At 38.9% G+C, this 26,113-nt stretch overlaps 2 protein-coding genes across 3 annotated transcripts in view; one reads left to right on the top strand and one right to left on the bottom strand.

Moving 5' to 3' along the window:
- Positions 1–5,131: 5,131 nt before the first annotated feature.
- Positions 5,132–13,643, bottom strand: sco1 (synthesis of cytochrome C oxidase 1). Of its 2 annotated transcripts, XR_010899976.1 has the most exons (8): positions 13,389–13,643; positions 12,091–12,204; positions 11,214–11,304; positions 10,893–11,090; positions 7,626–7,718; positions 7,419–7,534; positions 6,696–6,937; positions 5,132–5,365 (listed from the first exon to the last, which is right to left on the bottom strand). XR_010899976.1 is itself a non-coding variant. In XM_067429057.1 (7 exons), the coding sequence occupies exons 1-7, from the start codon at positions 13,545–13,547 to the stop codon at positions 6,803–6,805; spliced, it is 906 nt and encodes a 301-aa protein (XP_067285158.1). In that variant the 5' UTR covers positions 13,548–13,643; the 3' UTR covers positions 6,688–6,802. The 2 variants fall into 2 exon arrangements, 1 of the variants encoding a protein (XP_067285158.1); XM_067429057.1 differs by lacking the exon at positions 5,132–5,365 and having other exon boundaries at positions 6,688–6,937.
- Positions 13,644–13,931: 288 nt separating this feature from the next.
- The window catches only part of tbl3 (transducin beta like 3), a 57,904-nt gene continuing 45,722 nt past the window's right edge, over positions 13,932–26,113 (top strand). Inside the window, exons 1-9 of the mRNA XM_067423197.1 lie at positions 13,932–14,084; positions 14,227–14,278; positions 14,536–14,631; positions 15,456–15,503; positions 15,589–15,730; positions 17,337–17,421; positions 17,576–17,746; positions 17,834–17,909; positions 17,995–18,091. Coding sequence (XP_067279298.1) covers positions 14,053–14,084; positions 14,227–14,278; positions 14,536–14,631; positions 15,456–15,503; positions 15,589–15,730; positions 17,337–17,421; positions 17,576–17,746; positions 17,834–17,909; positions 17,995–18,091 — 799 coding nt within the window. The 5' untranslated portion in view covers positions 13,932–14,052. The remainder of the gene's footprint in view (positions 14,085–14,226; positions 14,279–14,535; positions 14,632–15,455; positions 15,504–15,588; positions 15,731–17,336; positions 17,422–17,575; positions 17,747–17,833; positions 17,910–17,994; positions 18,092–26,113) is intronic.

Raw genomic sequence — 26,113 nt, 5'->3', positions numbered from 1 at the left:
ACTGCAATCCGGATGAAAATAGCAGCGTTTCGTCGGTATTGCACGACTGACGTTGTCTGGCTATCACCAGACCGAGCTCAATTTAAAATTGAACATTGGTCTGAGGAGTCTGCATTGGCATTATTCAAATAACTCTGTTCACAATTGGATAGTCCTTCAATGAATCAGACCACAAGAGGCGTGATCAACAGGCAATGAACCATCGTTTCTCTGGCCCTGTCCCAAATGGCACACTTCATGTGCACTTTCGGTCTTGTGGAGTTACAATGGCCATTGCGTGCACGTGTCTGTTAAAGGTGCACTATGCAACTTTCCATCCACTAGAGGGCGCCTATTCTAAATAAAGGCGTAGTTTGATGACGCCAAGTGTGAGCGCAGTATCTTGGGACATGTGGTCTTCACCTCACAGCTGGTGGAAAATAGGACTCGGGCAGAAATCAGGTTCATGGATGCTGTTATTAACGTTACTGTAGTGTGAAGCAGAGCAGGACCGAGTTTTGTGGAGCTGAGCACGGCTGCTAGAGCGATTGTTGTACAAACACACGCCTCGCGAACACTGGGACTTTTATTATGACGAGACGGGACACATTCACTGGGCGCCTGCACAGATCCGCTCTTCTGGTTATGATTATGAGGTAATGCAGCTCTGTTTATCGTATTAGATCCCTTTAAGTGTGTTGAAAATGATGTTATGACGTTACTCTGTGTTCAGTTGTTCACACTGCTAAGAGTAAAGCGCTCCTGCCAAATAAAACCGAAACCGAGGGTAGCGCAGATATGGCGCAATTGACAGGCGACTTCCTCAAACGCTATGCTGAAACGTCCTGGTCCTTAGTTAAAATAGCAATTTTCTCACAATTTACAAATAGTTGGAAACATCTGGGATATTGTAGGTAATCAACTGAACAAAATATATATCACCGGCCTAGTGGTTTTTGGATTTTACTGCAAAAATACTACATAGTGCACCTTTAAGTCCACAGGACCGTAGGGTGTCCCATTCGTCGTTGAAGCTTAAAGAAGTGTGCTCGTGAGCACCCCGTTTGCGGTAGCTATGCGCCCTCGTCGTGCACTTCAGCTGAGCCCGCAAGTTTGCAAGCAACGCAGAGGACTTCTACCTGGCAGTAAAAGCGGCATTACGTCGTGAAAGTGCGGACTCAGAGGAAGACTGTGAGGGTTTAGGGTGCCATTTGAGACAGGGCCATACTCCATTGCCATGCCTCTCCTCTATGCTACACGTAAAATTAAAAACATTTCCTTCCTTTGTTGCACTCTAGAGGACAGGATGACAAATTTCACCCCTGTACCAGTGCAACCGTTACATTAGGGTCCCATTTGGGACAGGGCCTCCATCTGTCATCGTGTTAAACGAACAGAGATGGGCATAAATACATGGAAATGTATTTAAAATACAAATACAAAATACTGTGTGGAAAAATGTATTTAAATACAAATACAAAATACTGTGTGGAAAAATGTATTTAAATACAAATACAGTATTTTGTATTTTGAAAATACACCAAATACATGTGAAATTGGCAATTCAGTGAAGGTATCCATATTAGGCTGTAATCTATCTGGGCCTATTCTGAATGCCAAAAAGCATTTAGATGTGTGCAACTGCTTAGAAACTTTCGTTTTCAATTTGAATTTGAATTTCCTTTAGCAGCAGTTATAATAACACAAATTACGTCAATAACTCATTCGCCCTCACTTCTTTTTCCACTCCAACATTCCAATTATTCTTGCCCACTAAAAGCTGCACAGATATATGTGCTTACCCCGATAGGCCTATCTATGTAAATGATTTAGAAAAAGGATTTAGAAAAACTGGGTTGTACTAGCCTAGAAATCTAGACGCACCCTAGCGGTAGCAAATCAAGGCACGCTGGAAGCCGTTTAATTCCGGGGGGGCTGAAAGTTGGGCCGGAAAATGTGTGACGTCATTATGTTGTCGGTGGCGACCAGACAGGTGTTGTAGTAGAACCCCCCTTTACCGTCAAAGAGCACAGACGGACCCACCGCCCCAGATTATTGTTGTTTAAAATTAATTACTTGTTAAAACGCGATCATACCATGGGTGTCGGAAGCAAAACTGTGGGTGGTCTCAGAATTTGTTTTTGCTGGAGTAACGTTAGATACAAATATACTATTTGTTATTTGTTTGAGTTATTTGCCCTGCCTTTTGCAGAACTCACGCTACTCCCTTTTCACATCACAGATCAGAAAGGCATTTATTTTCAATAAAAATTTAAAAAATAATAGAAAAGTGGAAAAAAAGAGTCAAACACCTAATACGTTTTTCTCGGTAGGGGTAGGTAAACAGACGTGTTGAATTAGTGACGATAAAAGTGAAAGTGTCCAATATCATTGGTCTTTAAAAGTGGGTGAGTCTTGTCCTCACGACACACAATGGTTCCGACGCCAATGGACCATACACAGACACACGTTAATCATCACTCATAAAGCATTCTTTTTATTTGTGTTCATAGGCTACATACAATATCCAGCATCTGCCAGGGCTTTTAGTCCCTCATGTGCGCATATTTGGAGAAATAATGATTCATAATCACGTTTGTAAAATATCATGTGTCCCGACTTCAGAAGACTGGTAGAGTAGAGCTATCAGAGTAGGCTAACTTACATGTTAACGTCCAGCTCACAAACCTCGCGGATGTCTGAACAGAGTTTGTTTCAGTGTCAAGGTCAGCGTCGTTGTTTACATACTTTTTTTTTTAGAAGATTTCCCAAATTTACTTTTCTTAACCGTGTTAGTAGTAACGTAACTCAAAAAAAGTCTACAAATACGTTTCTGCTGCTTATTGCTAACCATGACCAAACAAGAGTGAGCGAGGTGATGATGGTGACGAAAGCACTTCCTAAGGAATTATTAAAATAATTATTAATTAGTTTATATCTTATCCACGGCCCATTATTTTAATCCCATTAAAACACAGTATGTTATGTCAGTCTATTTTAATTTATTTTATTTCATTTCATGTTTTAAATACAATACAATTTTAGTCCACAGCCCCCCACCAGGGGGGCTGATGCTATAACGAGGGGGGCGGCAGCCCCCGCAGCACCCCCCTTCCCGCGCTACTGAGCAAATCTAATCTGCCACGAGTGCCGTCTAGCAACTCTCAATACACTTCTGAGCTGTAAAAACCAAACTCTGGTCGGGCCAATCACATAGTGTATAGAGTCGGTGGGCGGGGCTTAACATAATGACGGCAGAGTTGCGTTTGCGTCAGTGTTGCCAACTTGGCGACTTTGTCGCTCTGTCGGCTTTTCAGACCCCTCTAGTGACTTATTTTCAAAAAAGCGACTAGCGACAAATCTAGTGACTTTTTGGACAAACTTCAGCTGCTTTAGTTTACAAATGTCGCCAGTACTGTCCTGCGAGCGCGAGGTCTTTTTTCCCCTCTGCCGTCACACACACCTCTCTCTGCGTCTGCCCTGTTCAGTGAATGGCTGAGGGGAGCTGCTCGCGCCTACAGACAGCAGCTGACAGACGTGAATGAGCGAGCTACACATGAGCACACAAGGTTGCCATCGATTTCTCACTTAATGTTATCTGCTTCTTTTGTTTTATATTTGAATAAATTAGTTATGATGAGTTCCATCTCTTGTGCTTATCACTTATATTACTCACTGTACAGAGCTTTAGTTCATTCAGTTTCTCAATTCAGATTTTACACATATAATTTTTTTTGTAATTCACTATATCATATATTGTATGACAAAAATGTATAGGAAATGAAAACATTTATTGGACAGTCGGCTGTATTATATTATTGTAAAATATAGTAAATGAGCACGGATTAGGAGAGAAAAAACGTCAGGCAGACTGAACGCAAGGACGGCGTGATGACGTCACTAATATGCTAATTAACGCATGACGTCATCTAGCGACATTTAGCGATTTTTTTTGGGCAGGCTTTAGCTACTTTCCTTGGAAAATAGTTGGCAACACTGGTTTGCGTGCTTCTAGTAAACACAGACGCTGGCGAACGGCGGTCTTTCGAATCAGCTTTGGCCGTGACTCTGGAAGACTTGAGTTAAGCTTTTCTCTGAGAAAAGAACAAAGAACGACACTGAAGTCATTCTTAAAAAGGGAAGATGTGTTAAGAGTTTTGCCGACCGGATACGGCGAATGTTTAATCAGTCAGCGAGCTCTGCTTCACCTTCGTTGCTCTGGTTGGTGTAGCGATATCCTATCGCGTGCAGAGGGAGTTTGACAGACAGCCGTTTATCCGCCCCTCGGATTGAGCTGTTAATGGTGAGTTTCCAGACCAAACATCTTGATGTGGGTCTGGCTTGTCAGGCTAGGGTTGTACAGCTGCGGCTCACCTGAATGAATGTTGGGGGGAGGGGCGTGTCTGGTCTGAACTAGTAGATGCATGAAAACAGCTCCTGATAAAGAGGTTGCCTGGCTCAAAGTATTTTGAGTATTTTGAAAATACAAAAATACTCATCTTAAATGTATTTAAATACAAATTACATTCGATTTTTTCCAAAGGCTTTAAAATACAAAATACAAAATAGTATTTTGTATTTCAAATACGTATTTTAAATACATGTATTTGAAATACTGCCCATCCCTGTAAACGAACTAGGTGGATAAGCCAGTCTGTGATTGGTTCCTGCAAAAATGTAACAGAAGCAGCAGAAATGAATGTACAGGTTTCCAGCCGGAGTTGCAGGGCGAAATCAAATTGCCGGCAGATCAGGCTGGGTTTACCCACTCTACGACAGACGGCAATCCAGCCTACTATTCCACAGCAATAAAAATGGCCTCGCCCCTTTAATATTCTCGGAGGAGGGGTTTATGTAAATATTAGAGCTGCGGATGTCAGCAACAGAGGAAAAGGCTGTAGTCCTTAGAAAGTGATTTCTTTAAAAGCAAATATCTCCCTTTGCTTTAAACTTTGACCATTGTAACTTAACTGATGTTGTTTTTGCTCAAACAGCAACATTACACACTAGCTAAAGTTAAAAAAAGTGACAGTGTTTTACCACCCCTTTAATCAGTAGTGAAATGTGCTTTACCAAATTTTTGGGGGTAAAAAGATGCAGTGAAAGGATCTGTCAGTCAATAACATTTGGACTAAGAAATTGTCGTTTGAAAGTCTTCACCCTGGTAATTAATTCCATTTCTAGAACTAACATAAATTATTTATTTATTGATGTAAAGTCGATGTCATCTGTGATGCTACATGGTACCACACAATTCATCAAAACAATGCCTTACAAAAACAGCAATCAAAACGCAGTTTATTGACATTGAATCCTTTTGAATTTCATTGATGCGTTGAATTTGAGTCACTGTGTTGGACTGCAGCAAAACGGGGAGTGCTTTAAAGGGATCCCATGGTGTTGAGACTTGTATGGCTTAATATAACATAAATGATGTCTCTTACTGAATTATGTGGTAGAAAACCCATGAAAGATTTACGTTATTTAAAAAATCGATTTTATATTTGGACCATGGGCGGCGCCATTTTGTTTGCGTTCTAGGTTGATGACGTAGAGTGGTTGAACTCCTCAATCAGCTGGCGTTACCCGTAGCTATTTTTACCACAACGCAACTCGAAAATTGTTTCAGAGTTAAACAAAACAAATGAATTGCTTTGTAATTGTACTTAAAACACACTCAAACATACATGTGCACACAAACTCACCTAAGTCACAAACAGATCGGCGGGCGCGCACACACACACACCTCTGACAGACTGCTCTGTCTCAATCGCATGCATCATCACCAAAACATCCTGCCTCTCTTCCTCACGTTACTTTATCCCATCGTCCTACCTAGATATTTCCCTCTGCTGGTCACATTAGGCATTAGTTAATCTACTATCAACAGTCTATCTAGGGAACAGGATGTGTTGAACAGGATATCAACACGGGAATACATTGAGGGTTATGTATGCGCGCACGCAGTGCGTGCGTGTGTGTGTGTGTTCGCGCCGATCTGTTGGGGTGTGTGTGTGTGTTCGCGCCGATCTGTTGGGGTGTGTGTGTGTGTGTGTGTGTTCGCGCCGATCTGTTGGGGTGTGTGTGAGTCTGTGTGAGAGAGAGAGTTTGTGTGCACATGTATGTTTGAGTGCGTGAAGTCGGACAGCTGTTTGTAAATCGGCTTTACACTCGTTATTGCGCTGGAACGTGAGACTGAATGACTGCACTCGAACATGTCCACTATGGTGTCGGACAACACTACAAATGTCCGTCCCTTCAAATAATGCCCTATTTAAGGGTATAGGGGGTCGATTTCAGATTCAGCCCCTGTCGTGGAGACTGAGCAGCCCAACATCTCGATTGAGACAGAGCCTGTCGTGTGCGCGCCCGCCGATCTGTGACTTGTGTAGGTGAGTTTGTGTGCACATGTATGTTTGAGTGTGTTTTAAGTATAATTACAAAGGAATTCATTGGTTTTGTTTAACTCTGAAACAATTTTCGAGTTGCGTTGTGGTAAAAATAGCTACGGGTAATGCCAGCTGATTGAGGAGTTCAACCACTCTACGTCATCAACCTAGAACGCAAACAAAATGGCGCCGCCCATGGTCCAAATATAAAATCGATTTTTTAAATAACGTAGATCTTTCATGGGTTTTCTACCACATAATTCAGTAAGAGACATCATTTATGTTATATTAAGCCATACAAGTCTCAACACCAGGGGATCCCTTTAAAGTCTTTGATTTGGGGAATCAGAGTTCACTTCAAATAAATAGAACCCATTTCACAGAGTAATTGCAGAGACAGAAATAAACACTCAAGCGTGTGCTGAAGCCGTGACTCATTTTCCATGTTTGTACTTTCTCATGTAGGATGCAATGGATGATGAGATCTCAGATGATTTCTTGTTCTGTCCAAAATATTCAAGAAACTGGCCATCAGGTCCCACCAGGTACATGATGATGGTGTGATCGACCTGCAATTACAGGAAAATACTATATTTGCATGCTGGCTTTTGAGATTATTAGGAATTAAATTCATTATGGTGGTGGTTGATTATGATTTTGATTGTAGTATTTATGAGGATCCATTGACATAAATTCAATATAATATACATAACTATGTTTTCAGTGGTGTATAGAGACCGTATATAATAAACCGTTATGTTTTTTAACTTCAGAATGAGTAATTTCTATTTACACACAGTGAAGTCACCATTTTGTGCCATCATGTTTATACAGTAGTACAGTACTAAATTATGTGAAAAATAATGTTTGTTTTTTGTTTGTTTTAATCGAAGCATGAACACATGTTAGACTGCACCCCACAAACAATCAAGCCTTCGAAAAAAAGCTGATCAACCACCCCTTTAACATAATGCAAGAGTAAACCAAATTTCTTGTGTTGAGGTTATTACACAAGCCAAACAACATTATTTAAGCTAACCAAAACCTCACAATGTAGTCGTTGTCTTCATCTTTTGGGCCCTGGCTGAAATACACTCTGTAGGCTCTGGACGCTTGCTCAACCTGGGCGGTTGTGCCTGTCAGACCGATCAGCTTTGGGGAAAACTCTGCATGAGAGATATTGAAAAATATAAATGACGAGAAAATCATTTCACAGCATATGGTGAGTGCAGAGTAACAAAGATGATCCCTGCTCACCTTTGACATACGCTGCCATTGCTTCTGGTGTGTCTCTATCAGGATCAATGGTGATGAGAAGGGGTGTTAGGTCTGGAAGGGTTTTAATTTGATCTGTGACAGAAATGTAACAGAAGCAGTGTTGGATGAAATGGGTTTTGTGCTATTTAAAACAAATACCACTCTATGTGCAATTAATATATTAATATTATTTTGATAGCAGATTTCCAACGATTTTATAGAAAAATACATTCATATATTTCAGTGGTAGCTTAAAGGGACAATTCACCCCAAAATGAAAATTGTCATTAATTACTCACCCTCAGGGCGTTCCAAACCCGTAAGACCTTTGTTCATTAGTTAGAATCTCTTTAAGCATCGAAAATACATTTTGTCTTCTCTCCCGTGTTTGTTTTCAATCCGCGTTTGCGGCTGTGCAGTGACGCTGCTGACGTGTTACCTGGTGCTCGCGAGCTTCGTTTATAGTCTAAGGAGGACTGCGCAGTCACGAACACGGATTTTAAAAATAAACACAGAGAAGACGATGCTGAATAAAGTCTTAGTTTTTGTTATTTTGGGACCAAGAGATTCTAATTAACCCACAGATGTCACATATGGATTACTTTGATGTTTTTATTACCTTTCTGGTCCTTCTGGAAAGGGACAGTATACTGAGCATATGTTTTCTATGGAGAGACAGAATCTCTCGGACTCTCGAAAGAAATACACTCAAAAAAAATGAACTTATGATGCTGTTCACTTTATTTAAGCAATTCATCTTGATTTAACACCATTATATGAGGTTTCTGGTTCAAATGTAATTGATTCATGTTAAACTGACTTAAAACCATTACTCTTTCACATATTGATGTTTTTATTATTAAATAACATGTTTCAATCAAGTAACCCAATCAAACAGGACTTTCACTTCCCATCATTCTTTGCAAATTGGCTGAATTTGGAGAGTTAGGCCCTGTAAATGTGCACTTTCGGTCTTCGGTCATTGCGTGCGCGTCCGTTAAGTCCACAAGACCGTAGGGTGTCCCATTCGTCATTTAAGCTTAAAGAAGCTTTGCGGCTGCTATGTGCCCTCGATGCGCACTTCAGCTGAGCCCGCAAGTTTGCGAGCTACGCAGAGGACTTCTTCCCGGCAGTCAAAGCGGCATTACGTTGTGAAAGTGCGGACTCAGAGGAAGACCATGAGGGTTTAGGGTGCCATTTGGGACAGGGCCTAAATGTTTAAATAAAGTGCTATTTTATGCATTTCTAACGAGATGAGAAAATGGAGAGACTTTTTAGTGTTTAATGTTTTATGTTAGTATTTAAAAGTTTGTGTTATGTTACTGTTTTTGGACGTTACCATTGTGGTGAAGTGCAGAGCATGTGCTTGGGGTAAGGATCTGCTAATAACAATTAAAGTTGTTTTATTAATATAATACAACTACTTTGGGCATGCCATGGATGTAACAAAACCATCTAGCCAATACAATCTTGTAATGTAAATGTTGTAAAAAAAAAAAAAAAAGAAGCATTTCACTAAATAAAAATAATCAATTAAACTTAATTACTTGTTTTGTTTTTTTATATTCATTTCAGAGTAATTAAACTTAATATTTTTGGACAAAATTAAGAATGTTAACCTGTTTTAACTAAATGGCATTGAAAACTTTACGTAAAAAAATTACGCATACCGAAATAAACAATGTTAATTAAATTCAACATTACCCAATTACGTGGAACCTGTTGACATAAAAAAATTAAGTACATCCAACGTATCATTTTTTTTGAGTGTATCTTAAATTGTGTTCTGAAGATGAACGGAGGTCTTATGGGTGTGGAACGACATTAGGGCTAGTGTTGTAACGATACCAAAATTATGACTTCGATACGATACCAGACTAAAATATCAATATATCGATACTAAATTGATACCACAGTAAAAAAAGAAAAACAAGGAAAAAGAAAAGATGCTTAATATGACAACAGAACTTGTTATTATTTATTGTTATTTTTTACTAAAAATTAATGTGGCCAGCATGTTCCTTAGGGTTGGTCATCGTTTTGATTTGAACAATTATTGATCAATTACTATTAAAATTATCTCACAAATTTTTGCTATCTCAATGTATTTTTTACAATGGGGTAATTGTGTTGCAATAGCTTACACACAGCACAAGAAAGCTTGATTTCGGATGGTAAACTGAATTTAAAAAGACGAGTAAACAGTAATAAAATAAGAACAAATAAACAGATTACAAACAATAGCACAAATAAATGCAATAGAATAGAAGATACAAATGAAATAGACTGCTTTCTTTTTTCAGGTAGGTCTAATATTCAGATAAGAAACTGAATAAAAAAAATGCATAGTAATTACATTTAAAACAACATTGGATAATGTTTTTTGTAAAAAAAAATTAAATAGCGTACAGATGAAACTATTAAAGTTACACAAGTTGATCAGTCAAGAGCAGTTGATCGTTTGTCTTTTTGTAGTTTGAATAACAAATGACTGCGGCCCCTTTAAGACTAACGGACGCATGGATCCTAAACACTGTTCCTGTTACTCGTTCTTCCTGAACTGTTTGCGACTGTGTTTACATTAATACTCTTCCAGATGTGCACTGATAATTCTTTGAGTGTATTTGACCAATAATAATCTGGAAAAAGAAGCAAATGTTTGCACTTGTATCATGTCAAAGGCGGCTTTATTACGGTAGGCTATGTGTGTGTGCGCTTCAGATGTGAGCACTCAGTCCCTCATAAGTAGCAGTGTGCTACTTCGCCTGTGCTTCCGCATAATATAGTCCCAAGTCAATATCTACCTAGGAAATCGCCTAGTCTTAATCTGCATTGGTTGTGAATATGCAGGCCACAAAAAGTAATTAGGTGGGTTTTTTGTTTGTTTGTTTTTTTATCACTTTTAATCAGGACATGCTTGCTGGATTAACATAGGATTCCATTCATTATGCTAAGCTAAGCTAGCGGAGACCCTGCCAAACTGAAACAATACACTGACACAAAAATAAATTTGCCCACATATCTACATATCACATATCTAAGCCCTATTTCTAAAAACAGTGGAGTGGTCCTTTAAAAGTCCAATTTCATAGTGGGTTCTGTATAAAATACCATTCAGCTGAGCTTACACACATTTTAATATGACATTCTGCAACCATTAAAACATAAAAGCGAATCAAATCAACCCCTGAGAGCTTTATAATGTCTATAAAAATCAAAACTGTTGATCTATGTAATAAAAAAAATAAAAATGAAATGATACATTACCAATCTCATCAACGACCTCAATCATTTTCTCCAGTTCATCAGGACAGATGTCTGGACAGTGTGTGAAACCGAAATATATCAGCAGCCACTGGCCAAGGAAATCTTCACTCTGTGTGGGTTTATTGTTGTGGTCGACAAGTGAGAATGGACCTCCGAGGGCTGGTTTTCCCATCGACTTTGTTCTTTCTTTCTCAATCACTACAACAACAAAAGATATTCATTATAAAGCTATCATTATGATGTGGAGCATTTGCAGGATATAGGGATGCAAAAACAAGGTGGTGTAGCTTAATGTATACAAGCATAAATCCACATCCTTACTTTCCTCTTTTTCTCTCTTGAAGTATTTCATCCCAAGAAGAAGACCTCCTCCCAGGGCAAATGTGATAGCAAGAGATTTCCATGTAACTGGCTGTGAAAAACAGACCATACATATTTTTTTGACTGAAACACACTCAATCATCAGCAATCCAAAAACAACGTCAAACACTTTTGTAAAGTGTCCTATTAAAAAGGGTAAAACTTGGGTAGGAAGGGTCAGCATCTGCTGTGTAACTGAGGTTATTGAGTCTAAGTTCTTAATCTGTTCCTTGTTTCCCCTTTAAATACTGTATACTGTAAAAAAAAAAAATGTCCTAAAGGTGCAAAATATCAAGCAAATTACTACTAACATTCAAAAGTTTGAAATTCAGAAAGGATAAAAAGTTTTTAGGTAAAAATGAAACACTTTTTCTATTCATCAAAGATAAAAAAAATAATATTTTTTTTTCACAAATATATTAAGCAGCACAACTGTTTTTAACATTAATATTAATCAGAAATATTTATTGAGTGTCAAAACAGCATATTAGAATGATTTCTGAAGGATCATATGAGACGAAAGATTGGAGTAATGATGCTGAAAATTCACTGGAATTAAATGCATTTAAATATATATATATATATATATATATATATATATATATATATATATATATATATATATATATATATATACTGTATATTATAGTAGAAAACAGTAATTTAAAATTATTTATTTTTTATTACTGGTTTTACTATATTTGTTTGATCATAATAATTTACAAATGCATTCCAAATTTGTAATTTTTATGGATCCTTTTATCCAAACCCAGGGCACAAACCCCAATCTTTCAGTTATCAATCCTGATCTTTACATCGTGTTGTAAATGAGGCTTACACCAGTCTTCCTGTTGTTGGATTTGTTTCTGTTAGATGAGGGAGGTGGAGGTAGAGAGGAGAGTGTCCGTATGTTCAGAAGGGACACACAGGGTACTGTCCTACATGTCCTAAACTAAAGAAGAAAATCACATACAATTAATGAAATTGCTGAAGGAGTAAACACAACTACATCACATATAAACAACATTTATACACTGATCAGGCGTAAATTATGACCACCTTCCTAATATTGCTTTGGTCCCCCCATTATCCTGCTGAAAGAGGCCACAACCACCAGGGAAAACCGTTTCCATAAAAGGGTTTCATGGTCTGCAACAATGCTTAGGTAGGTAGTATGTGTCAAAGTAACATCCACATATGGCAGGACCCAAGGTTTCCCAGCAGAACATTGCCCAAAGCATCACACTGCCTCCTTCTTCCCATAGTGCATCCTGGTGCCACGTATTACTCAGGTAAGCCACGCACGCTCACACTGGCCATCCACGTAATGTAAAAGAAAACGTGATTCATCAGACCAGGCCACCTTCTTCCATTGCTTCGTGTCCAGTTCTGTTCACGTGCCCACTGTTGCTGCTTTCAGCGTTGGACAGGGGTCTGCATGGGCACCTTGACTGGTCTGTGGTTTTGCAGCCCCATTCGCTCCCCACGTGCATCAGTGACCCTTGGAAGAATGTCCATGACCCTGTCACCTGTTCACCACTGTTTGGACCTTCTTAGGACCACGTTTGATAGATACTGACCACTGCAGACCAGGAACTCCCCACAAGAGCTACAGTTTTGGAGATGCTCTGAACCACACGTAGCCAACACAATTGTGAAAACTTTCGAAAATCCTTACACTTGACCATTTTTCCTGCTTCTAACACATCAGTTTTGAGGAGAAAATGTCCACTTGCTGCTTAATATATGCGATGAAGAGATAATCTGTGTTATTCGCTTCACCTGTCATAATGTTATACCTGATCGATGTAAAACCTCGGGGCCTTAGCAAACTTGGGGGCCCGCAGTATAATTAAAAGATATAGTAATTATTTACCCTCATGTACTTATTAACTTATATAAGTCAAAAACAAACAAACAAAAAAGTTACAAATTTGAGAGCCACTGCTTTAAACAATTCAATACATATAAGTGGCCAGATACAATTAAAGGTACAATTAACGCTTTAATATAAATACACGCATGATAAAAGACAACACTTCAGTCACTATAATTACGTTATTTGGCATATCATATTTGAAATATCAGATACAGTATTATTTATCAATGTCAGATTGAATAAGCCAGTTGACTTACCAGTGTGCTGGTCTGTGGCTGTGTTGATCTGGAGACACAGCAAAGACTTTGAACATTAACGTTATAACGTTTAATGACACAGGCTGATCTAAACAGCTGACATCTTAAACTCTTTAAACTCGAAACTGCTGTTAAACCCATAGCGCAGACAGTTATCATGCTTTCTCGACGCGGAAGTGACTGTCGGGTTAGCTAACGGTGAACAAACGTCGCATACAAATGACTGACCCCGAATCAGCTGTTAATATGATACACGAACAAATGAACTGAGGATGACGGCGATCCAACTGATTTGAGGTCTGTTTGAGGATATTACATGAAAGCGCTCAAATCGGAGGTGACGTAAGAAGACTTTATTTAAAAAATAAAAGCACAATTATATTATTATTATTATTATTAGTAGTAGTAGTAGTAGTAGTAGTCTTTGTATTATTATTGCTCGAATTACATTATATATTATATTATATTTTGTTTAGGGTCTGTGTGTTGTTACCACGGTTTGTTACTATATATCTCGCGCTATAATTTTGACGTCATATTCGTGCGACCTTTGCTTGAACACATGCGCCATGCGTGTAAAATTTAGGGGTGCGTGAATTAAATACACATGCTTTTACAAAAGAACTATATTTTCCCCTAGAAGTTGCGATCATCATTGGATGTCATGGCTGGAAACACGCTACTGTATAAATCAAAGTAAGTGTGCTTTATCCTCTGATCTCTGTGGAAAAGATTGTTTGAACATGTGCACTTAATGTGGCTAACCTAGTTGAGATTGCTGTTAATAACTTGTGCCTATTTGACAACGACTTTATGGTCATCTCATTTGTTTGTTTAGTTATGCAGTCTCCAGCAAAATAGAGCCGTTCTATAAGGGAGGCAAAGTGCAGGTAAGATCGTATATTGTATTACATTACATATGCTGCATGTAGTTACTATAGTAATAACTATAAGTTGTGCATAATCACATGCAACTAAACCAAACCTTATAGTAAATACATGTAGAGGGTTAATATTACTCTATACTTAAATGTATAATTACAGTGTAACAAATAAAGTGACCTTTCAAATAAGAAGTCATATTGTTAGTTAAATGAATGACAGCTTTTTTACCTGCACGTTTGACTTGTTTTGTATCTCCATCCAGATCAGTCGAGATGAACAGTACATCTTCTGCACATGTGGGCCAAGAGTCAACATTTTGCAGATCAATACAGGGAAAATCATACATAGTATTGAGCAGGTCAGTTTGGTTTTAAATGTGGTCACTTTTGATGTAGTTTAATTGGTTTGTATAAAACAGTGGACACACATCAATGACACGAGAATGCTGTATCCCCATAAGAATAATATTAAACATTTCTAGCACATATCGGATGTTCATATGAACTGCACTATTCTGTGGTCGAAATTACCGGTACAATTTTAAGCTTTTTGTTTTGTTTTTTTGAATTAAGGTTAAAATTATTTTTTCAACATAAATATTTCTGATTGTTTTAAACTCTTTTGTTAACTTTAGTTTCTTTTTAAAGGGATTGTTCATCCAAAATGAAAATAACCCCGTGATTTATATGACATTCTTCTTTCAGACGAGAACAATAGTAGTTATATTAAAACACGTCCTGTCTCTTCCAAGCTTTATAATGGCAGTGAATGGCAGACCAAAATTTAAAGCCCAAATAAGTGCATCCATCCATCACGAAAGTAATCTACATCCAAAAGTATTACACATGGTGATTAAATCATGGGCTAATTTTAATTTTAAAATGAACTGGCGCAAACGAGCACTTCCGCTTCAATCTGCTAAAATCTTACATACTGTGCCTTTAAATGTAATAATATTTCATGATTTTTGTCTGGATTTGAGATGAGGGTTAAACAATAAAATATGTAAATAAAAGCATTTAAAAATTGCAATACGATGACGGGATGGTATTACGTTTTATAATGTGAACTTCATATAAGAAGATAACATTAAAAAAAAAAAAATTAAGAGAAGCACCTTGTCTGAAAAATGACTGCATAAGGCGGCTGCTTGTATGTCTCACTTTTGCTTTCTCTGTGCAGGATGATCAAGAGGACATCACTTCATTCTCTCTCAGTCCTGATGATGAGGTGAGGTCAATCAGTGATCTGTCATTGAACCGTCTGGTGTTTCAGGATGTCTGAGGCTGAGCTGTTTTTTGTTGTCTTTCTGCAGATGCTAGTGACCGCCAGCAGAGCTTTGCTCTTAAAGCAGTGGGACTGGAACCAGGAAAAGTGCACTCGGTCGTGGAGGGCCATCCACAATGTACCTGTGGCCAGCATGACCTTTGATTGCACCTCCACCCTGTTGGCGACAGGTCAGACATAAACCAGATCTTTGACCCAGCGAGTAGCACTATGTGCCAGCTATATCTTAACGGGTTAGTTCACCCAAAAATGTCATTTCAGTCATTAATGATTCACCCTCATGTCATTTCCTGAAGACCTTCGTTCATCTTCAGAACACAAATGAAGATATTTTGGATGAAAACTGACCCTCCACAGACGGCAACACCATTAACACTTTCAAGGCCCAGAACGGTAGTAAAGACATCATTAAAATAGTCCATGTTAGTGGTTCAACCAAGCGGCAGCCTCCCCCAGTTTCTGTTGAAGCCAATACGGAAGTGACTCAAACTACAATTCCTCGACTGGCCACTAGGCACATGCTCCAGAAGGGAGCAGAATCTCATTCAGCCCCATGTTAAAATGTCCAACTTTACAGCAGAAAAAAACATGTTTATAGCCTGGTACAAATTGTGGTTTGGGTCTATACGGCTAATTTTGCCCTTCATGACAACTGTGAGGGGGGTGAATTCATTCGTTTACATTACATGTCTCTTCTTTACACTTCAGACCGGCACTTCTATAGGAATCCTATGGGTGACGTCACAGACACTATGTCCATATCTTTTCAAACTTAATGTTATAAAGTGGCAAGAATACTATTTGTGCGCAAAAAAACTAACAAACATAGTGACTTTATTCAACAATCTCTTCTCTTCAACGTCATACACAGAAACTGATCGTTTCGTGTCTTAAGACATCAATGTGTCGCCACGAGCCACAGGGTTTAATATGGATTCGTATGTCTATGTGTTTTTTACTCTTAAGTGACTTATAGAAAAAACACCCCATTGACATGCATTATACGAGCAACGGTTGGAGTTTAAAAAATCTTAATTTGTATTCAACTGAAGAAACAAACACACAAGCAGATATACATCAAATTTTCATTTTTAGGTGAACTATCCCTTTAACGAGGAATTCAACTCCGATTTTATTCCTAGTATGACTTGAGGGTGAGTAAATCATGGGCTGATTTTCATTTTTGGGTGAACTATCCCTTTCTATATATTTTTGGGTGAACTATCTACATTTGAGAGAAAGCATGCGTGTAACAGTGTATTGGATCTGTGCGTTAGCTCTTGAAGTGACAGCAGCCTAAAAAACCTGCTGCAGTCATCAATGTTAATCAATAGACAAAGATAAAACCACTCACTGCTTTTTAATGAATAACTTTAGTCTATATTTAATGTATACAGCAGTATTATTTTACATTTGGTTTAATTATTTTTTATTTTTGTTGTATGTTTAATTTGTATTTAGTGTCTTTGTTTCATATTGTGTTGCCAACTGTTTACTTGTTTTGCGGACTTTTACTTGAATTAATAAGCGAGTATATGTTTGTGCTGAAGTATCGATAATTGTGAAATTTCACTGACATTTAAAAGCACTTTTATCCTGAAATAAGACCTTGATCATATCACCTATTAATAATCAAATTAATAATGGTGATTTCAGTATTGACAAAAGTAATCTAGAATAGCCCTAATTTGAAGTAAGTTCTAAGTGCACATTGAAAGAGTTCATCATGGCGCATCTTTTCACAAGGGTAATGGCTATTTGCTCTTGTGTTTGTAGGAGGTTGTGACGGCACCATCAAGCTGTGGGATGTTGTGAAGCAGTACTGCACACACAATCTGAAAGGATCGAGTGGTGTTGTACAGTAAGTACTGGAGAAACCGTGCTTACAGTATGTAAAGTATCTTAAACTGCTTTGAAGTTGTCTCATTCATGCTCTAATTCCTTCCTGTAAAGATGTAATGCTGGCACAGCTGGTTGTTATGCCATGTTTAAAAGCTGCAACGCTTCTCTTTCAGTTTGGTTGAGTTTCATCCAGACATCAGCAGGCTGCAGCTCTTCTCTTCCTCTCTGGACTGTTGGATCCGTATCTGGGACCTGCGGACCAGCACGTGCGTCTGTGTTCTGCAGAGCCACTACAGTGCCGTCACATCGCTGGCCTTCTCTCCTGATGGCCAAACACTCGTCAGGTAAACGTCACACATTTCTAGGGAATCTCATCAAGCATTTTCCTCATAATGGTCCAATTTTAATAGTCGCGCTGTCTCCTTTTACAGTTCTGGCCGAGACAAAATCTGTTCGGTGTGGGATCTGAAGGAGAATGTAGTGAAAAGGACAGTCCCTGTCTATGAGGTCAGAATGTGATCTGATTTACCTTTATAGCAGCTCAATATATGGCCTTGTTTTACAAGGAGTTCTTTTATGTGTGGATGTTCAGGCTGTAGAGGGTGTTGTTGTTCTCCCTGAGACGAGCGATTACTCCCAGATGGGTGTGAAGAATGAAGGCTTACACTTTGTCACAGCTGGCAGTAAAGGTAAGGTCTATAAAAATCCATAAAAGCGGGATGGACCAGGTACTGGCACTAGTATTATTTATATACTAATATAGTTTTTTTAGGGGCCAAGCACCGAAGGTGCGGAGGCACCTATTGAAACCGTTAGCGTTCTTATTAGGGGCCAAGCACCGAAGGTGCGGAGGCACCTATTGAAATTGTTAGTGTTCCTATTATTATTATTAGGGGCCAAGCACCGAAGGTGCGGAGGCACCTATTGAAATTGTTAGTGTTCCTATTATTATTATTCTGCTTCTTCTTCTTCTTCTTCTTCTTCTTCTTCTTCTTCCGCCATAGGAGTCTCTGGCAGCCCATAGAACCGTATGGTAAAAAGTTGTGAAATTTGGCACACTCATAGAGGCCAGTCTGAGCTGTCACTATAGCAAATTTGGTGCCTCTAACTCAATCCCTCTAGCGCCACCACCTGTCCAAAGTTTCACTCATATTTATGCTTATAACTTTTGACCCCTAAGGGCTAGAAACAAAATTCTTTTTTCATCGGATTCCTTGGCTCAAGCCGATTCGATTTCACCCTATGATGTCATTTTCCGGTATGCAAATTTTCCCGCCATTTTGAATTTTCTGAAAAACCTACTTTTTCAAACTCCTCCTAGGCCGTTGCTCCGATTTTCACGAAAATTGAAACAGATCATCTTCAGAGCATGTTGACAAAAAGTTATGGAATTCAAGTTGATTCGTCCAATCGTTTTCAATAAACGCACAAACAAATTTTACGTGGAGGTTGCAAAAACACACTAAAGGCTATATCTCCGCAACGCTTTATCGTATTCAAACCAACCTTGGTACATGTCATCACAAGCATGACTTGAAGCAACATGCAGCGTTTCGGCGCAGCGCCACCTACCTGTCCGGAGATACGAAAAATGCCTATTTTGGCTTATAACTTCTGAACCGTTTATCCAAAAATCATAAAATTGGTCTCATTAGATTCAGGGCGTCATGCCGAGTCGACTGATATCCAATTTTACCATGTCGGCCATTTTGGATGTCGGCCATTTTGAATTATGTGCAAAAATGCTGTATTTTATGAACGCATGAACAGATTGTTATGAAACTTGGTATGGGTCATCACCACGATGCCCTGAAGTAGCCTGAGAAGTTTCGAAACAGCGCCACCTAGTGGAGAATTTTTTTTTTCAAACGCTTATAACTTTGGGTGTGGTTGACATATTTTGATGGGAGTGTGTTTTTTGGTCTCCTGAATCCTTGCCGACTCCAACGATACCAGACTTGCCAGGTTTCGGCATATGGTTTGCGCAGAGTTGTAATTTAGTGCTTAAAAAACATTTGCTGATATCTTCGAAACCGCTAGTCCGATCGAGACGAAACCAGCCTCAGAAGTTCGGAAACATAGGTCGATAGCTATACGCTAATGCCCAAATCTCAAAATATTGATAGTAAGGGGTAGTAAAATCCAATCAAAGTCAGGTGTCAGTCCTTTTTTACGTGTTTTTTCATATAAATGTCTATAACTCCAAAACAAAATGAGATATTTTCACCAAACTTGACACACATATGTATGGGCTCACTATGAGGACACATAAAAAAATTGGTGGGATTGTGCCTCTTGGTGGCGCTATAATAAAACAAAACATGAAATTCCCATTGACTTCAATGCAGTATTATGGTTTAAAATGCTAATGCTATAATTTAAGAATGCATTAGCGTATCGTTACAAAACTCGGTATGTGTCTTCCGCTCCATGTCCTGAAGATACTCAAAAAGTTTCGGGGTAGCGCCACCTTGTGGTCAAAAGTTGTAATAAAATGTACAGAAATGCGAATAACTTTTGATTAAATTAACCCATTGTAATGAAACTGGTCATAATACAGTCAATGGCTCATGCCGAGAACATGGATACCAATTGTGCCATATTTTGCAAACCTATCTGTCCTCCGTCTTGTTATTTGTTAAAAACCTACTTTTTCAAACTCATCCTAGACCGTTTGTCCGATTTTCACCAAAATTGATCCGTATCGTCTTCAGACCATGCTGACAAATACTTATGGATTTCGGATTGATAGACAAAACAGTTTTCATATACCACTGCAACAGAGTTGAGCCATGATGCAAAAATTACTCTTGAGGCTGTATCTCTGCAATGCTTTGACATATTGACACCAAACTTTGCATGTGTCATTGTCATCTCAATCTGACTAAACCACATCAGTTTCGTAACAGTGACACCTATTGGTCGAAAGTGATAAACCATTAAACCATTATTATTGACTGTATTTAAAATTTGACTGCTATTTTGCCTAAAATCAACTTAATAGGTCCTTAATGGCTCATTGTTGCAGTTGGCTTGAGACTTCCAGCCATGCTGGCATGTCTTGTCTTCTTCTTTGCGCTTGGCCCCGATAATGGCTGCTTGCAGCTATATTTAGGGGCCAAGCACCGAAGGTGCGGAGGCACCTATTGAAATCGTTAGTGTTCCTATTATTAGGGGCCAAGCACCGAAGGTGCGGAGGCACCTATTGAAATCGTTAGTGTTCCTATTATTATTATTCTGCTTCTTCTTCTTCTTCTTCTTCTTCTTCTTCCGCCATAGGAGTCTCTGGCAGCCCATAGAACCGTATGGTAAAAAGTTGTGAAATTTGGCACACTCATAGAGGCCAGTCTGAGCTGTCACTATAGCAAATTTGGTGCCTCTAACTCAATCCCTCTAGCGCCACCACCTGTCCAAAGTTTCACTCATATTTATGCTTATAACTTTTGACCCCTAAGGGCTAGAAACAAAATTCTTTTTTCATCGGATTCCTTGGCTCAAGCCGATTCGATTTCACCCTATGATGTCATTTTCCGGTATGCAAATTTTCCCGCCATTTTGAATTTTCTGAAAAACCTACTTTTTCGAACTCCTCCTAGGCCGTTGCTCCGATTTTCACGAAAATTGAAACAGATCATCTTCAGAGCATGTTGACAAAAAGTTATGGAATTCAAGTTGATTCGTCCAATCGTTTTCAATAAACGCACAAACAAATTTTACGTGGAGGTTGCAAAAACACACTAAAGGCTATATCTCCGCAACGCTTTATCGTATTCAAACCAACCTTGGTACATGTCATCACAAGCATGACTTGAAGCAACATGCAGCGTTTCGGCGCAGCGCCACCTACCTGTCCGGAGATACGAAAAATGCCTATTTTGGCTTATAACTTCTGAACCGTTTATCCAAAAATCATAAAATTGGTCTCATTAGATTCAGGGCGTCATGCCGAGTCGACTGATATCCAATTTTACCATGTCGGCCATTTTGGATGTCGGCCATTTTGAATTATGTGCAAAAATGCTGTATTTTATGAACGCATGAACAGATTGTTATGAAACTTGGTATGGGTCATCACCACGATGCCCTGAAGTAGCCTGAGAAGTTTCGAAACAGCGCCACCTAGTGGAGAATTTTTTTTTTCAAACGCTTATAACTTTGGGTGTGGTTGACATATTTTGATGGGAGTGTGTTTTTTGGTCTCCTGAATCCTTGCCGACTCCAACGATACCAGACTTGCCAGGTTTCGGCATATGGTTTGCGCAGAGTTGTAATTTAGTGCTTAAAAAACATTTGCTGATATCTTCGAAACCGCTAGTCCGATCGAGACGAAACCAGCCTCAGAAGTTCGGAAACATAGGTCGATAGCTATTCGCTAATGCCCAAATCTCAAAATATTGATAGTAAGGGGTAGTAAAATCCAATCAAAGTCAGGTGTCAGTCATTTTTTACGTGTTTTTTCATATAAATGTCTATAACTCCAAAACAAAATGAAATATTTTCACCAAACTTGACACACATATGTATGGGCTCACTACGAGGACACATAAAAAAATTGGTGGGATTGTGCCTCTTGGTGGCGCTATAATAAAACAAAACATGAAATTCCCATTGACTTCAATGCAGTATTACGGTTTAAAATGCTAATGCTATAATTTAAGAATGCACTAGTGTATCGTTACAAAACTCGGTATGTGTCTTCCGCTCTATGTCCCGAAGATATTCAAAAAGTTTCGGGGCAGCGCCACCTTGTGGTCAAAAGTTGTAATAAAATGTACAAAAATGCTAATAACTTTTGATTAAATTAGCCTATTGTAATGAGACTGGTCATAATACATTCATTGGCTCATGCCGAGAAGATAGATACCAATTTTGCCATATTTTGCAAACATATCTGTGCTCCATCTTGTTATTTGTTAAAAATCTACTTTTTCAAACTCATCCTAGACCGTTTGTCCGATTTTCACCAAAATTGATCCGTATCGTCTTCAGACCATGCTGACAAATACTTATGGATTTCGGATTGATAGACAAAACAGTTTTCATATACCACTGCAACAGAGTTGAGCCATGATGCAAAAATTACTCTTGAGGCTGTATCTCTGCAATGCTTTGACATATTGACACCAAACTTTGCATGTGTCATTGTCATCTCAATCTGACTAAACCACATCAGTTTCGTAACAGTGACACCTATTGGTCGAAAGTGATAAACCATTAAACCATTATTATTGACTGTATTTAAAATTTGACTGCTATTTTGCCTAAAATCAACTTAATAGGTCCTTAATGGCTCATTGTTGCAGTTGGCTTGAGACTTCCAGCCATGCTGGCATGTCTTGTCTTCTTCTTTGCGCTTGGCCCCGATAATGGCTGCTTGCAGCTATATTTATTATTCTGCTTCTTCTTCTTCTTCTTCTTCCGCCATAGGAGTCTCTGGCAGCCCATAGAACCGTATGGTAAAAAGTTGTGAAATTTGGCACACTCATAGAGGCCAGTCTGAGCTGTCACTATAGCAAATTTGGTGCCTCTAACTCAATCCCTCTAGCGCCACCACCTGTCCAAAGTTTCACTCATATTTATGCTTATAACTTTTGACCCCTAAGAGCTAGAAACAAAATTCTTTTTTCATCGGATTCCTTGGCTCAAGCCGATTCGATTTCACCCTATGATGTCATTTTCCGGTATGCAAATTTTCCCGCCATTTTGAATTTTCTGAAAAACCTACTTTTTCGAACTCCTCCTAGGCCGTTGCTCCGATTTTCACGAAAATTGAAACAGATCATCTTCAGAGCATGTTGACAAAAAGTTATGGAATTCAAGTTGATTCGTCCAATCGTTTTCAATAAACGCACAAACAAATTTTACGTGGAGGTTGCAAAAACACACTAAAGGCTATATCTCCGCAACGCTTTATCGTATTCAAACCAACCTTGGTACATGTCATCACAAGCATGACTTGAAGCAACATGCAGCGTTTCGGCGCAGCGCCACCTACCTGTCCGGAGATACGAAAAATGCCTATTTTGGCTTATAACTTCTGAACCGTTTATCCAAAAATCATAAAATTGGTCTCATTAGATTCAGGGCGTCATGCCGAGTCGACTGATATCCAATTTTACCATGTCGGCCATTTTGGATGTCGGCCATTTTGAATTATGTGCAAAAATGCTGTATTTTATGAACGCATGAACAGATTGTTATGAAACTTGGTATGGGTCATCACCACGATGCCCTGAAGTAGCCTGAGAAGTTTCGAAACAGCGCCACCTAGTGGAGAATTTTTTTTTTCAAACGCTTATAACTTTGGGTGTGGTTGACATATTTTGATGGGAGTGTGTTTTTTGGTCTCCTGAATCCTTGCCGACTCCAACGATACCAGACTTGCCAGGTTTCGGCATATGGTTTGCGCAGAGTTGTAATTTAGTGCTTAAAAAACATTTGCTGATATCTTCGAAACCGCTAGTCCGATCGAGACGAAACCAGCCTCAGAAGTTCGGAAACATAGGTCGATAGCTATACGCTAATGCCCAAATCTCAAAATATTGATAGTAAGGGGTAGTAAAATCCAATCAAAGTCAGGTGTCAGTCATTTTTTACGTGTTTTTTCATATAAATGTCTATAACTCCAAAACAAAATGAAATATTTTCACCAAACTTGACACACATATGTATGGGCTCACTACGAGGACACATAAAAAAATTGGTGGGATTGTGCCTCTTGGTGGCGCTATAATAAAACAAAACATGAAATTCCCATTGACTTCAATGCAGTATTACGGTTTAAAATGCTAATGCTATAATTTAAGAATGCACTAGTGTATCGTTACAAAACTCGGTATGTGTCTTCCGCTCTATGTCCCGAAGATATTCAAAAAGTTTCGGGGCAGCGCCACCTTGTGGTCAAAAGTTGTAATAAAATGTACAAAAATGCTAATAACTTTTGATTAAATTAGCCTATTGTAATGAGACTGGTCATAATACATTCATTGGCTCATGCCGAGAAGATAGATACCAATTTTGCCATATTTTGCAAACATATCTGTGCTCCATCTTGTTATTTGTTAAAAATCTACTTTTTCAAACTCATCCTAGACCGTTTGTCCGATTTTCACCAAAATTGATCCGTATCGTCTTCAGACCATGCTGACAAATACTTATGGATTTCGGATTGATAGACAAAACAGTTTTCATATACCACTGCAACAGAGTTGAGCCATGATGCAAAAATGACTCTTGAGGCTGTATCTCTGCAATGCTTTGACATATTGACACCAAACTTTGCATGTGTCATTGTCATCTCAATCTGACTAAACCACATCAGTTTCGTAACAGTGACACCTATTGGTCGAAAGTGATAAACCATTAAACCATTATTATTGACTGTATTTAAAATTTGACTGCTATTTTGCCTAAAATCAACTTAATAGGTCCTTAATGGCTCATTGTTGCAGTTGGCTTGAGACTTCCAGCCATGCTGGCATGTCTTGTCTTCTTCTTTGCGCTTGGCCCCGATAATGGCTGCTTGCAGCTATATTTATTATTCTGCTTCTTCTTCTTCTTCTTCTTCTTTTTCTTCCGCCATAGGAGTCTCTGGCAGCCCATAGAACCGTATGGTAAAAAGTTGTGAAATTTGGCACACTCATAGAGGCCAGTCTGAGCTGTCACTATAGCAAATTTGGTGCCTCTAACTCAATCCCTCTAGCGCCACCACCTGTCCAAAGTTTCACTCATATTTATGCTTATAACTTTTGACCCCTAAGGGCTAGAAACAAAATTCTTTTTTCATTGGATTCCTTGGCTCAAGCCGATTCGATTTCACCCTATGATGTCATTTTCCGGTATGCAAATTTTCCCGCCATTTTGAATTTTCTGAAAAACCTACTTTTTCGAACTCCTCCTAGGCCGTTGCTCCGATTTTCACGAAAATTGAAACAGATCATCTTCAGAGCATGTTGACAAAAAGTTATGGAATTCAAGTTGATTCGTCCAATCGTTTTCAATAAACGCACAAACAAATTTTACGTGGAGGTTGCAAAAACACACTAAAGGCTATATCTCCGCAACGCTTTATCGTATTCAAACCAACCTTGGTACATGTCATCACAAGCATGACTTGAAGCAACATGCAGCGTTTCGGCGCAGCGCCACCTACCTGTCCGGAGATACGAAAAATGCCTATTTTGGCTTATAACTTCTGAACCGTTTATCCAAAAATCATAAAATTGGTCTCATTAGTTTCAGGGCGTCATGCCGAGTCGACTGATATCCAATTTTACCATGTCGGCCATTTTGGATGTCGGCCATTTTGAATTATGTGCAAAAATGCTGTATTTTATGAACGCATGAACAGATTGTTATGAAACTTGGTATGGGTCATCACCACGATGCCCTGAAGTAGCCTGAGAAGTTTCGAAACAGCGCCACCTAGTGGAGAATTTTTTTTTTCAAACGCTTATAACTTTGGGTGTGGTTGACATATTTTGATGGGAGTGTGTTTTTTGGTCTCCTGAATCCTTGCCGACTCCAACGATACCAGACTTGCCAGGTTTCGGCATATGGTTTGCGCAGAGTTGTAATTTAGTGCTTAAAAAACATTTGCTGATATCTTCGAAACCGCTAGTCCGATCGAGACGAAACCAGCCTCAGAAGTTCGGAAACATAGGTCGATAGCTATACGCTAATGCCCAAATCTCAAAATATTGATAGTAAGG

The sequence above is a fragment of the Pseudorasbora parva genome, chromosome 2, assembly GCF_024679245.1.
Source record: "Pseudorasbora parva isolate DD20220531a chromosome 2, ASM2467924v1, whole genome shotgun sequence".
NCBI lineage: Eukaryota > Metazoa > Chordata > Actinopteri > Cypriniformes > Gobionidae > Pseudorasbora > Pseudorasbora parva.
Note: the sequence above shows the minus strand (reverse complement) of the source record. Positions and strands in the feature narration are given on the sequence as shown.